This window comes from Maylandia zebra, linkage group LG8 (assembly GCF_041146795.1).
Source record: "Maylandia zebra isolate NMK-2024a linkage group LG8, Mzebra_GT3a, whole genome shotgun sequence".
NCBI classification, from domain to species: domain Eukaryota; kingdom Metazoa; phylum Chordata; class Actinopteri; order Cichliformes; family Cichlidae; genus Maylandia; species Maylandia zebra.
Genome location: NC_135174.1, coordinates 2395518 through 2410823, shown reverse-complemented (window position 1 = coordinate 2410823; position 15306 = coordinate 2395518). Strand labels below are relative to the sequence as shown.

At 40.7% G+C, this 15306-nt stretch overlaps 1 protein-coding gene across 7 annotated transcripts in view; it reads right to left on the bottom strand.

Moving 5' to 3' along the window:
* The window catches only part of ryr2a (ryanodine receptor 2a (cardiac)), a 317523-nt gene that overhangs the window by 192742 nt on the left and 109475 nt on the right, over positions 1-15306 (bottom strand). For all 7 annotated transcript variants that reach the window (XM_014410059.4, XM_024799042.2, XM_076887178.1 and 4 more), the window contains exons 13-18: positions 5926-6109; positions 5126-5261; positions 4776-4871; positions 2388-2506; positions 1277-1410; positions 942-1183 (exon numbers count right to left, since the gene is read on the bottom strand). In XM_014410059.4, the coding sequence (XP_014265545.3) occupies positions 942-1183; positions 1277-1410; positions 2388-2506; positions 4776-4871; positions 5126-5261; positions 5926-6109 (911 nt within the window). The remainder of the gene's footprint in view (positions 1-941; positions 1184-1276; positions 1411-2387; positions 2507-4775; positions 4872-5125; positions 5262-5925; positions 6110-15306) is intronic.

The following is a 15306-nucleotide window of genomic DNA, read 5'->3' as shown; positions in this document are numbered from 1 at the left end:
ATCTATTTCTGTGCATTTTAAAATAAATAAATAAATAAATAAAAGGATCCATAACTCGAAAGTGTCCTAAAAATGGCGAACGTGGTTCAGGGGGTTGGGACCTTCCGGCTTGTAACCGGAAGGTTGTCGGTTCAATCCCCAGCTCTGTCTGTATTGGTCGTTGTGTCCTTGGGCAAGACACTTCACCTACTGCCTACTGGTGTTGGCCAGAGGGGCCGATGGTGCGATATGGCAGCCTCGCTTCTGTCAGTCTGCTCCAGGGCAGCTGTGGCTACAATGTAGCTGCCTCCACCAGTGTGTGAATGTGAGAGTGAATGAATAGTGGCTTTGTAAAGCGCTTTGAGGCTCTTGAAAAGTGCTATATAAATCCATTATTATTATTAAAATGTACACCGTATTGGTGCTTTCTGATATGATGTTAAATTAATAGCTGAATTAACAGCTGTAAGCTGCTCAGTTCTTGAGGCAGCACAGCACTCTCACACCTAAAGATTGTGACCACTATAGTCCACATTCAGTAGTCTCACATTTCAATGGGAAAACATACTGGCAACTGCCAGTGCCACCCTTCAGTCTCCTGTTAGACACACCTATGGTATTAATTTCAAAATCTTGCTTATTCTTGAGATATCACATTCACAAGATTTTCAGAAAACATTAGTTGAGATCAGTGAGATTCTAGGAGGTCCTGCCATCCTCCAATTTGAAAATCCTAGGTGACTTCCATCACGAGTTATTGTATTCACAGTATTTTGACCTTTAGGTTGAGGTTACTGAGTAGATACAACTATGGTATTAATTTAAAGCTCCTACATTACATTACCTCCTACTACCTTCTAGGGCTGAGGGGTAAAAATGATTCTGCACAGACTTTCATTATCAGTGAGTTAGTAATCAAAATCACTCCATCTTTGTACACACACTGGACACACACAGCTCACCTGACCAAAGATGGAGTCCATCAAAGCCATAGGAATAGAGGTCATCACCCACCCCGTTGCCTCCCCACCCCTCTCCTCCACTGGGGTACGGTGCATAGCCATTGGTGTTGCCCCAACCCACCCTGAGGTGAGTGGCCTCTGCTGTGACAAATGGCAAAACCTGATCCACAATCAGCTCGTAGTACCACTTCCTGTACTGGGCAGAGCCCTCACTGACGCCCAAAAAGATGTTGGGTCGCATGCTGTTGGAGTGAATGAATGTCAGTGAGTAGGTAAATCCATTACTGACATGGGATTCCACAATCCGACCATTGCAAATGTTTGTATTTGTTTACCTGCTTATGTGGTTGATCAGGCGGGTCTGCAGTAATAAATCTCTTCCTGGCAGCAGGTTGTCACAGATCAGGTGCTGGTTAGAGCGCACTGCCACGCCGTGACACACACACAGTGAACACAGCACGTCTAGAACCTAAACGGTATTTATAAACAAGACGGATAAGATGTTATTGTCTCTACGATATAAAGAGGCACAAGTAAACAGGTAGTGACATCTATACTGAACTGCTGAAAAGGTCAGTGGTGGCTGGAGACACCACAGAGGGCTCAGAGCGTCCGTTCAGTCTGTATTTCTGACTGAAACCTACTACAATGAACACATGAGTATCAGGACTGTACCATGGAGCAGTGGGAAAAGGTGGCCTGGTTTTCTTTGACATCTGGTGACAACCCAGTGCATTTAGCTGTTACTCAAAGAAATGATGGGAAACACTGCAAGCTGGCACAGGCAGTGTGATGACACAAGAAACTTTTGGTCCTTAATGGTAACAGTATTCCCTGATGGCAATAACTTTTCCCATCAGGATAATGCTCCTTGATACTAAATGATTTCAACACAACAAAAGGTCCAGGGTGTGGATCTTCGGTGCGATACACTGCAACAAGTTAGATCCATGGAGGCCTTACAACAAAGTACTGAGTGAAAGGATCTGCTGCTAACATATTGAGTGTGTTAGCAGGATGTATGTTAAGTAAGAGCTTTTAATGAGCATAAGATGGACCTAAAAAAATATTAGATTGCTTGTTTTAAACACCATGTATAGATGTTCAGACTTTAATGTGATTGGTACTACATCCATGCTTCAGCATGAAAAAAGGGTGAAATAACAAGGCAGAGTCATAAAACCTATCTCGCCAGACGTAATAAGGAGAAGTCGTCCTGCAACAGAGGGTCTGACCTCACAGAGTCCTGTTTTCAACATCATGGAGTCAAATAAAGAAACAACACATACCGACAGAATCTAAATCAACAGAATAACCAAGGCAAGCTATCCAAAGAACAGCCTTTCTACCTATAAAAAATGATGCAAGTGTACCAGGGATAACTAGGCTTTAAAATATACTATCATCATCACCAGTTTGTGTTTGTGGGTAAGTAAGTGCCCGTACCTTGTGGTTCCGACCATGTTTGTCCAACAGAGATATGATAGACTTGATATGTTCCTCTTTGATTATGTTAAGTGCTTCAGGACTCTCCACCAGTACACAGTGAAGCACCTCCAATATACCTGTAATTGAAAAATAAGGTGCAGTGTGACGATAACTTGATTCAAAACCACAGTTCACAAAAAGCTAAGAGTCGGTTTTACTGTCAAAGTTTGGAGAACCGATAATGGCTGTACAGGTCCCAAAGCTAAGAGCAGAGGCAACTAGCTTACTCATCACTCAGCTCTACATCTTACTGTCGTTAGATATGTAAAATAATGATGTAAATTTTATCTGTCAAAGTGGAAATACTTCTAAACATACAGGACACCACTAAAAGATTGAATTACAAATGCAACTAGAGCAAATAGAGAAAATAAATAAAATGTTAAAAGTGCTTTTTAAATATTTCTTTTTTAAGTTATTTAAATATTGTTCGATTAATTTGCAACTGATTTCTGTACATTTTTATCGATGTATTGCCAGATCATAACAACAGAGTAGTTAATGCCTTTTTGTATTTTGTAATCGTCGATTCTGGTGTATTTCTCTCCGTCTTCACTTTCTTCCCTTTTGAATGTATGATTTGTTAAACCTGCTGGTTCATGTTGGACATCATCATCCTGTTTATAGTCTTTTCTCTTGCCTGCCCTTTGACTGTTTCCAGGTTCCTTCTACCTGTGGTTTGTTACAAGTCATCACAAAGCAGGTTACACTGTAAGGTAAAGACAGTGTCACAGGTAGACTCTAAATCATCAGAATGTGAGTACTAGGTAGACTACCCCATATGCTGGTCGTTGCCGTGGTTTCTCTGCTGTGTTTTTGTTGTTTTTCTTCAGCAGATTTTCACTGTTTTTGCTCTCTCTCCATCTGCTTCTCTATTTTTCTTTCCCTCTCCTTCTGTGAACTTTGTGCTCAACTTCTCTTTCTTTCCTCTTTTTCTTTTCCATCCCCCAGTTTTGTCCATTGTAATTGTAATAACTCAAAAATCCTAATAAAGTTCTAATAAAATATGACTACCAGGTAGACCATTATGGCAAGCGGTCCACTTGGGAAAGTAAATCTGTTGGGCATTTTGGTCTTCTCACGACAGTTCTGATTGGACAAGAACAAAAAAACCCTGTAGTCACGCCTTACTTTTTGATAGGTCCATCCACTTGACGACTTACTTTCTCTGTTTAATTCAACCTCCTTAGAGATCCTTGATTTCATTGCTCAACTCACAACCAGGAGTCAAAAACATAAAACTAAGCCTTGGTTCAATAATGCCACCAGAGGACTCAGACACGTGTGTAGAAAAACTGACCGAACATGTGTCTTTTGATAACTTTGAATCTTTGTTAAATTATCAGAAGACTGTAAGAGCAGCAAAAAGAAGTGTTTCTCTAAGATCGTGGCTAACAACTGTCACAGACTCGTACTGTACTTACTGTGATTAACTCTGTTCTTAATTCTCCTACTGCTGCTCCTCTTATAGCATTGCAGGCAAGTCTTCAGCAATAGGATCACAGACTTCAGGTCTCATATTGTCCCTCCTGTTGCTGACTCATCTGTTTGAAAAGCCACTTTTATTCTCTGGCTTTTAAATCAGAATGAGTTCTGTACTCATTTCATTCTTACTTTCTTAAATTATGACATCTTTTCCTCTGTTGTTATCTCATTTGATTATTTTAGACGTACAGCACTTTGGTGAACAGCCGTTGTTTTAAATGTGCTAAATAAATAAATTCGACTCTGTCCTGTTCGTTTCCTATTATTTATTTATCTGTAAACGACACCAACATTTAACTGTAGTCGGTGTAATTCATCAGCATGTTTTTCCACCGTTCACTTGTGGGTTTACCTCAACCAACTCAGCAACACAGCAACAAACTCTGCTGACTCTTGTGTTCTTTGTTTATTAAATTCTGGATCCTTTTTATGTTTAAAGCAGCTTTATTGTGTTTTGGTGAGCAAAGCCTGAATCCAACTTACCCAGTTTCCACAGTGCACTGCGCTCATATAAACCTTCAGTTCATCCATGATCCGACTAAGAGAAAACCCCTCATTGCTCAGAATTTCAGTTGGTTCCCACTATCATCCCACTATCATATTGCTGATTCAGTAATATAAACTTGGAAGCTTAAGGCACAGTCATGTTTCTAACAGCTGAAAAGGTGGCTTCTTGTTAAATTAGCTGAAACCTTTTACGAGGTGATTAAATTGACTTGTCATCTGATGTCAACTGCTTTTTCTACGTAACATCCATTTGTATGTAACCAAGGCATTTCTGAGAATGTGTACTTTGACTTCAGCACCTCTTTTACATAACCATAAAATATATTATACCATGTAAAAGACAAGCTAACCTACCAGAGCAAGCCTCCAGTCGCTCCAGTCTGCTAATGAGCCAGTCCAGTGAACCAGAGAACTGGGCACAGTTCTTCCTGTTCCCTCTGATGAGTGCAGCTAGAAAGATGAAAATAAGTTGAGAGAAGTGACATGATATCAAGAGGTGTAACAACAGTAACATAGAAAACTCTTACTGAGCCCACATGTCACCTGTCTCTGTCCTCTGATCCCTTTCTGAATGAATCTCTGAGCATTTGTCATCTCTTAAAATAACCTGATTGTCTTCAGGTCTAATATGTAGTTTTAGGTGAGTGGAATTACAATTTGAGTTATTGCATCTTTTCTGTGCTTCTGTCTGTGCGCTTGTTTACCCAGTAGCTGGTAGAGGGAGTTGAGAATGGCGCTCCAGGCCTCTCCAGCCTCCTTTCCAACTGCCTCCGCAAAATGAGCTGCACTACTGTAGACATGAAGCCGATCAATGCACTCCAAGACCAGGCTGATCATCCCCTAGAAATATGAAAACTGTTGTTTTTACTTTATTCACCTGAAATGAGCTCTACAAAACAGAGTGTAGTCACAGAAAAGTTAGGAAATAAAAGCAAATTGAATGCCGTTAAATCATTCTATGGATTTGGATATAGATAATGTGACCAAGCTAATATCTGAGTTGAAAAACACAGACGTGCCAAAAAAACTGCATTTCCTCTAATGGCCACTGGAAGCTCGAAGTGTGTCAATTTCTCTCCAAGTAAACAGGAGCAAAACGCATGTTTACAAGTTAGTAGAGAAATGGTTTGGGCCACTGTGAATATTTTCAGCCACTATGGACACAATGTGAAAGCAAACATGATATAATTGGCAGTTCTTTGAGCAACAGTTTCACAGACATGGATTCTGTCATTAAAAGAAAACAATTCGTGTATACAGTAAAGTAATTGATTCATCTTTTCTTTTTCTTCTTAAAATAACATTTTAGACATTAAATATTCCAACATGTTCCATCATTAGAAATAAACCACTACAAAATTCACTGGGGGTGGATGTACTGTATGTATGTACTGAGGCAGAATATATAAATATATTAGACTAAATCTTTAAAATTGGAAGCAAAAACTGTTAAAAATGATCTGAAGTTAGTTTGTAAACACACATATGTCCAAGTGCACCCTACCTCTTCCTGAAAGAGGTTCTGACGGTTCTTCAGAGCTCGCAGTCGGTTCTGTTTGTCTTCATGTTCTAGGTGATCTCCAGGCGGTTGGAAATAACCTATTAGATCCTGGAGGCTCAGGCTAACTGAGTCTATTGGCAGATCCAAAGTAAAGCTCCTTCCTTTCTTTCTTAGTATGTCCAGACCCCTGGGAAATACAGAATGGAGGATGTCAGTCATGCTATAAACTAGAGAAGCGGAAAATGTCACCTTGTGTTACGCAAGTTTAGCATGTTCTGCTGCAAGAGTGTGAATGTAGATGCAAATGAGAAAGAAACTAAAATGTGCCAATCCCTCTCCTCAGCCTAATCACTGATTTGATGTTTCTCTTGTGTTGAAGTCATAAACACAGAAAGACAGAAAGATTGTCTGAAGGATTCCTTCATTTTTTGCATCCTTGTCTTCTAGATGACCCCAGAAATTAACCTGCAATTTTAAAGATTATCTCAATTCCCAAAATGAAAAGAGAGGAAGACTTGGAAGAAGAGTCGTTCACAAGGATCCAGAAGTCAGACCTTTATTGATTTGGATGAAAATGGAATGAAGCATGTTAATACAGGTGGGTTTTTCTCAGTGTGACGATATGTCTGTGGATTACAGCTGACAAACAATAAAGAAAAAATGTTTAAATATGGTTTTGGCCATCGTGACATCAACTAGTTGGCAAAGTCCCGTTGTGGAGCTTTACACTGAGCATATTCACCGTGTTAGCTTTTTGAAACAGACATCAAAGCATGACCAAGTGACATGTCTGACTGAAACCTCACACACGAGAGACTGAGGGGTTGGAAAAGAAATCTCTCAGCTGTCTAATCAGATTAGTAATCCTATGGGGTTGCAGAGTCTGTGTTAAGGCTGTTTCGGGGTTAGTTGACCGTGACAAGCTTGTCAGTGTGAGCTGATCATTCGTTAACACGTCCTTTGTGCTGTGTTTTTCTTTGATGTAGTACAGCTCAAACTCATTTTCTGGAATTATTGTTTAACCCTCTCAGGCTCAAATTAAACTTTTTGTTGCTAATGCACAACCAAGTCCTGCAGTCGTACTTCTGAGTAAAAAAAAACAAAAAAAACAAAAAAAATATGTATGTGGGGTAATCGGGTTGTTAGTTTTTAACTGTTGCAAATCGGCAACGCCTGCCTTGAGAGGGTTAAGATGTAGGGCATCAATTGAAATGTCTTATAAGTAGACCTGATATTGTAAAAATACACATTCAGCATATAATAGCCCCATAAAGTATAAAACAAATTGCATTAAATGACAACACTGTTACAGAGGGGTGGAGAGGGGTTTGGAGACTCTGTAGAATCCAGCTCGGCTTGTTGTTTTCACGTACAAAAAGAAGAAGAGCAACAGATCGTCCAAGTCTCACAGAAACCTGATCTCAACAACATGACTGACAGTAATCCACAGGTGAACATTCTCCTCGATAGCTGTGGTCCCAGATGGTATTATAGTAACTGGTGGGTCCATAACAGCCAGGAACAACATTCTACTTAACTGATGTAGGGCTGAACTTCTACTTGTACCAAGATTCTATTCAAATGTCTACTGACTACGTTGAATGAACATGTGACAAAGCATTTGTCTATGCGTCCAATGTGTAGGTTCTTAACATACTTATCATCTTGGCAGTTCCCCTCAGCACTTCAGCCTTACTTTCCCAGTCATTTGGTAACTCTTCCCTATCACCCAGAACCTATTTCAACTTCTCCCTGCACTCGTTGCAATATTCTTCCTTCTCCAGCATCCTGTGGCTTTTTCTTCTTGATTTCCAGAGTGGAGTCAAATCCCACAGTCCCTGTAGTCTCCAATCCCTTAACCCACTGAATGCATGATTCCAGTTTACACTCCGAATTCTGAATCTTATACCATTGTTACAAAGATGATGGTCAGTTGTCTAAAATATACTGGACACTCTCCAAAATAGATGAATCAATATGCCCTCCTATTGCAAAATGGGAGGCAGATTTATCAGTCAGCTTAGACCAAAGTCTCTGGTCTCAGATATGTTTAAAAGATTTTAAATAGATTAGAAATAACATGAAATGACATCCCAATGTCTACAATTAATACAATACAAAATACAACATAGAGTGCTCTATACAGGTTAATGAATCAAGGTTTTTACCATCTTTTGCTGGTGGCCTCTGCTCTTGAGGAGTCCACTCTGCAGGTGGAGAAGATGTAGCAGAGGTGGAGGATGAACTCAGCCTCAGTGTCTATTGTCCTATGCAGTGTATGACTGAATGTTGGGGTGGGTGTGGTTGGGCCTGGGGCCCCTGCCCTTGGTAGATCCCCCCCCCCCCTCCCCATCCCCAGTTGCCTCCCTCCTTCCTTGGATCCTCCATTGAGGCACAGGTGTGTTACTGAGGTGTAGGGGAGACATTCCTCCTCTGTCCCCTCCTGGCCACCTGCACCTCAGTTTTATTCCACAACTTAGACATTTGTATTACTTACACTCTCATTACACATTCATATTGGGCCTCGGGGGTTTGGCACACTGAAGGGCGTCCAGAGGACGGTCTGTTTATTCAGCCTCACCTCTGGTGCTGGTGCCCACCTCTCATTTTTAAATATATGTAGACAATATGTGTTCTAGGGAGGGGCCGTGCTGACACCAAGTGTTGTCTGGCAGAAGGTTTTTGGCACCATGCTACTCGCCTGCTTAAAATGCATTTTAGAACAGCATGCATCAACACCACATATGGGTGGGCGGAGTGAGGCATGGGGTCTTAGTGTACCACGTTCATTTTTGTGTGTCTCCATGTTGGGTGAGTGCGTGAGTCTTTGTATATGTGTGCATGACGGTGGAAACACATATTAGTGTCTGTGTCTCATTCTCTTGGAACATATCAAGCCCCCCCAGGTGTGGGCCCGTTTCTTTTAATTTTACTTAATTACAAAAGAGTTGTAAAAGAAAAATAAAGTACATTTTACATTTACTTAGGCTCTATTTACATTTTATGAAACAGGTAAATGTATTACACCAAAATAAATCAGGGAGGAACAAATAAGTTAATACAACTTTATATTGATTGTTTTGTGTATCTTAAATCAACTTTCAGTGCAGTTGTTCTGTCAGGTATACTAAGACAAGTGAAAATTTGCAAAATAAAATTCTATGCCCAAAAAAGTAAATCACAAATTTCTACTTCTTTGTTAATAAAATGCAATATGAATAATTTCTTCAGTTCTCGCTCTGGATATAATTTTCTTTACACTGGTCCAATATTGCATAGAGAAAATCAACAGTTACATACAAGGTACTGTCGAGAGAGGTGGGATTGAAAAGGATTGAAGTGGACCTGGCTTATCTCTCATCTGAGAGAGTGTAAAAAGACTTAACATCTAGACTTTTATCTTAAAAGTGATACAGAGCTGTATTATAAACCGACCTGACTTCAGATATGCGGAAGAAAATGGCTGGATGATATATTATTCTGTTATTTTAGATTTTAACTTTTATCGAAGCGGTCGTCATAAGTTGTCAAACAGCACAATGCACCGCACTTTTCAGTTGCAATTTATTAGGTTTTCAGATGTTAATTCATCATTTTAGTAACACAATAACATGAACGTAGTAACATGTTTTCATATCATATTTAACACCGGTTTATTTTAAAGTGGTTTTTTTTCTTCATTGATAATGCACAATGTGACATTAAAGCAGCACAATTTAACATTAAAGAATATGAAGAATATGATAAATGGTTTAAGCTGCCTGTTATTGGTTTTTAACATTTTCCATTAAATGAACATCCTTTTTACTTTATCTTTTTTTTTAATCGATAGAAAAATCAGATGTTTTTTACAATAGCTTCTCTTAAAGTTCTGGTGATCATTTTCAGAGCCGTTCATGGTCAGATACATCACTATATTAGTAAATTTCTTCATTCATAGGTAACTGCCATGTCTCTGAGATCAGCTGATCACTTGTTGTTGGCTGTTTGTCTAAGTTACAGAGAAGAGGAGACTGTGCTTTTGGAGTTGTAGACACCCGGGACACCAGGTTTCAAAACTTGCTTCCATTGGACTCACGATATGGAAAGTGTTGAAAGCTTCTAAAAGAAGCAAGTGGAATTGTGTAGGATTGGCTTTATTTAGTTTTATGAATTTAAACTGTTTTAATTCTTGCATTTTACTTTGTATTGTAAAGCACTTTATGACTTTTGTCCTGTATAAATACAAATGTTGGTTATCAAACATTAGGTCTCTCTCTTCTAAAACCCTGTTAATAAATAACATTGATTTATTCCGCCTTACAAAAAGTTTGTTACTGCAGGATGATTTTGTCAGCTTAAGTGAATCAACACCAGGAGGGGGAGTAGCAGCAATCATCAACTCCAGCTTATTAATCAACCACAGAACAACAGAGTTATAATTAGGGATGGATATTGATAAGATTTTCACGATTCCGATTCCATTTTCGATTCTGTTTAACGATTAGATTCTTTATCGATTCTCTTAGCGATTCTTTTTTAAAAAGGTCGAATAGCTTAGAACTTTGTTTTATATCTTCTCTTTGAACAAGATAGAAATTTAGGAGTAACATTGTCATGGTCCGCGGCCCGCCGTCCGAGGAGCTGATGGGATGCCCACGCCCACCCCCACGTATGCTGCTATTTCCCCGCGCCCCAATAATTCTTTTCCTTTTTCTGTTGCAGCCTCCCACAGTCCCGTTTTCGGCGTTCCTGCGCGACTCATCTCCCGGTCCCTTGGTTTCTCTAGTTTCACGCGTGTTTTCCTTCTACCCTCCCCGGACACCTTCAGTTAAAATGAAGTTTATTTTCTCGTACTCCTGTGTGTGTTGGCTCTGCTTCTGGGTCCAGCTTGTGCGCTGAACTTCGGTTCATGACAAACATGGCCTTACAAACCCAGCAGTGAGATCTTAAGAGATCCACAGCCTACGGCTCTTCAATGGGGTGTCACAGGGTCCCCAGGAAAAAAAATTGCAAATGTAAAATAATAAAATAAATATTCTTCTGTAGCAATAACAAAGTATAACATAAATTATTCTGTAGCAATTACACAAGAATATCCAGTAATGTCCCTGCCTACAATTAAACACATTCACTTACCAAAAATCGGGGGGATCTGCTGTGGCAAATGGTGTTTTGGTAATGAGTAACTTGAATCTCTGTTTTCTTTCAGCATTGGCAGTCCATGTGTGTCTTTGTTTCCTTCCTTTTTTGCCTTATTTATTTGAGAATAAAAGGAGTACCCTGAAAATAATTCTGCATTAGATGGCTGCTTTTCTTATTCTAACCGGATGAGCCCATGAAGCTGATTGCTTCAGCCCTGAACCTTCCTCCACCACCAAATGGTGTTGATTAAGTTTTTACCACAAACTTAATCACTGCTCGGTGACATTCGTCTATCCTGGCCTGAAAGGAGTAGTGATGGTAAATTTGATTCTTTTTACTGAATCGAGTTTTAATGAGTCACTCACCAAAGTGAATCGGATTTTTGGGTCATTTGATTCACTGAGTCAGTTGACCAGAGAGTTCAAAAAATTTACATTTTCACTCAAACTTAATTTGTTTCTCTTTTCATGTAAATCCCCCTGCTAAGATGAATGATTCTAAAAGAAAACAACTATTTTATAGAGCAAAAAAGAGCAAAAACATTTCTAAAATTAAGAAATTTCCTATCAAAATTGCTTAATAAACATTTATTTTGTTTATTTTTATTTTATTAGTATTTTCCTTAAATGTGTCAAATATATATTTTCTCATCTAAATGTCCACTGAGCTGTGAGCCAGGGGGCGGTAATGTGCCTTAACATTGGTTGCCAACCAAGAAGAAGAAGGAGCTGTGAGCCAGGAGGGAGGGGGTGAGTGAGTGAGGGATTTGTTCGCTCTATGATTCAGCACAGGAGGGAGGGGGTTAGTTAATCCTGAGTGATTCGCTTACGCTGACGATTCAGCAGAGGAGGGAGGGGGTTAGTGAGTCCTGAGTGATTCGCTTAGGCTTACGATTCAGCACAGGAGGGAGGGGGTTAGTGAGTGAGTGAGTGATTCGTTCGCTCTATGATTCAGCACAGAAGGGAGGGGGTGAGTAGCTCAAATGTGCTGTTAGCATGTTAGCAGAGCGATGCTACTGTGAACCGAGGAGCTATTGTCTTGATGTGAACTTCTTCTTCAGAGCAAAAATGTTTTTGTTACGATACTGGATGTTGTGTTTTTCTCCACAATTTTAATTATAAGCTAGATATATTGCTGCTAACAGCAACAGGGATGAGTCAGTGAGTCAGTTGGGCTTGTGAATCATGATTCATGAGTCAGTAAAGTGATTCTCGAGTATTGAACGATTCGTTCATGATTCGCGCATCACTAGAAAGGAGATGCTACCGGTAGACTGCAGCGAGAACTGCCAGTCTGAGCCAGCCAGACTCTGTCTCTCTCATCACGGTCACCTAAACGCACAGTAATGGCAGGTTTTGTAATAAGGCAGATCGCGCTAACATAATATGCACTGTTAGTTGATTATTTACCTGCCGCATTAACGGGAGAGGACGTGCAAATGTTACCGCTGCTGCTGGGTTGAGATTCACGAGTCCGGAGCGGAATTAAAAACATGACATTCAAGGTTATCACGTGTTTTGTGAGCAAATGCTTTCGCATATTCGTAGTGTTTCCTCCCTTAAATGAAATATCTACTTTGCAAGTATTGCAAGTTGCCCTGTTGTCATCCATTCTCGTAAAGTATAATCAAACTTTTGAGCGTTTGAGCCGCCGTGTTTCCTGCCAGGTAAATGACACTCCGCAACGTGATGACGTCAGGGTATCGTTTGCAAAAATGGCAAACAATTCCAAGGGATTGAAACAGTGGGAACCGGTTCTCAACAAGAACCAGTTTTCGATACCCATCCCTAGTTATAATTCAAAAAGTTGAAAGCCTGAAATGAAAAAACTGTTCTGTTTGTTGTATCTGAATACTATGGATTCTCTGTAAAAGAAAGCCTCAAATCAGAAGTACTTGACTCCCTGGTATAATTCTCAAACACGCACCTTAAAGCAAATAACTCTTAACCTTAACTATTAATGACTTCATCCATTATTTAGACTCTTTTTCTCCAAATGATCTTTTTGAGTTAACTTAAACAATTACTTCTTGTCTTTTAGACCCCATTCCTACAAGCCTCCTTTAAAAAGTCCTCCCACTTAATGCTTCAATCTTAAATATGATCAACCTATCTCTATTCATGGACTATGCACCACAAGCCAAATGATCTTCTTGTGACAGTGAACTCATCTCTGTGCTTGTCCCTCTAGGCCTCAGTGCAGGGTTCAACACTGTCGACGATAATAATTTACTGTGATTTGAGCATGCTGTAAGTATTAAAGGTACTCCGCTGCAGTGATTCGAATCATATCTATCTAATAGACTACAATTTGTTCATGGATATGGGGAGTCTTAATTACTTCCACAGAGCTAGCTTGATCTATCCATGACACCAGTAAACATGCACCAATTACTTAAAATGTCCTGAAGACATAAAGACCTGGATGACCTCTAATTTTCTGCTTCTGAATCCAGATAAAACTTATGTTATTGTACTTGGGCCTAACAATCTAAGACACATGGTGTAACCAGATGGTAGTCACCACAGTAACCGAACCTTTTTCATTCAACTTGTAACTCACCAGTTTCAGAGGAAAGTTGTTTCTTAATCCACTTAACACTGTCCTATAAATCACTTAAGAATAAAAAAGGCATCAAACTCAAAAAATTACCCAGTATTATTTCTGTACATAACAGGCAACTAACAAATTTCAACTGTATGTTTGCAAAACAAATTTTGTGATATTTGGTTCCATTTCTTTAGTTGAATCTATGAAAAACGCCAAAGATCAGACAGTTTGACAGACATTAAATAGTGTTTTTGGACCAACAAGGCAATTTTAAAAGAGGTCTTAGCTGAAAACTTGACATATTTCAACATGGTGTGCAGTAAACCCTTAAAAAAAACTGCAGATGCAGGTGCTCAGGACGCTCTCTATAGTCCCTCTGTAGAACATGGTGAGAATGGATGATGGGAAATGGGCTTTTATCAGCTTCCACAGGAAGTAGAGACGCTGTTGGGCCTTCTTGGTTAAGGAGCTGGTTTTGAGGGACCAGGAGAGGTTCTCCGCCAGGTGGACACCAAGGAATATGGTGCTCTTGATGACCTCGGATCCATCGATGTTAAGAGGACAGTGATTTCTCTGTGCTCTCCTAAGGTCAACAATTATCTCTTTTGTTTTCTCCACATTCAGAGACAGGTTGTTGACTCTACACCAGTCCGTTAGCTGTCACACTTCCTCTCTGTATGCTGACTCGTCGCTCGTGCTGATGAGACCCATCACAGTCGTGTCATTGGCGAACTTGATGATGTGGTTCCAACTGTGCATTGCTGCACAGTGACATGTCAGCAGAGGAAACAGCAGTGGGCTGGGCACACAGCTCTGAGGGGCTCCAGTGCTCAGTGTGGTGGTGCTGGAGATGGACTGTCTGAGGTCTCTCTGTCAGAAAGTCCAGGATCCAGTTGCAGAGGGGGGTGTTCAGGCCCAACGGGCTCAGTTTTCCAGTCAGGTGCTGAGGAATGATTGTGCTGAATGCTGAACTGAAATTTATGTACAGCATCCACACATATGTGTCTTTGTTTTCCAGTTGGGTGAGGGCGAGATATAGGGTGGTGGCGATGGCATCATCTGTTGATCAGGTGGGACAATAGGTGAACTGCAGTGGGTCCAATGTGGGTGGCAGCTGGGTCCTAATGTGCCTTATGACAAGTCTCTCGAAACACTTCATCATGATGGGTGTGAGTGCAACAGGACGGTAGTTATTGAGGCAGTACACTGAGGACTTCTTTGGCACAGGAACGATGGTGGTGGCCTTGAGGCACGTTGGAATGAAAGCAGTGCTATGAGAGAGGTTGAAGATGTCAGTGAGGACATCTAGCAGCTGGTCTGCACATTCTCTGAGCACTCTTCCAGGGATGTTATCTGGACCAGCAGTCTTCCATGGGTTAACTCTTTGAAGAGTTCTCACATCAGACGAGGTCAGAACCTGGTCGTTGTGAGGTGGGGTGATCTTCCTCACCATCACGCTGTTCTGAGCATCAAACCGTGCATAGAAGTTGCTCAGTGCATCTGGTAGGGAGGCGTCACTATCACAGGCAGGTGTCGTCTACCTGTAGTTGGTGATGCCCTGGATGCCCTGCCACATGCGCCGCGTATCACCACTGTCCTGGAAGTGGCTGTGGATTCTTCAGCCATGCGCGCATTTCGCTGCTCTGATGGCTCGAGGCAGTTTGGCCCTCACTGTTCCCCGGGCCACCTTGTCACCTGTTTTGAAGGCGG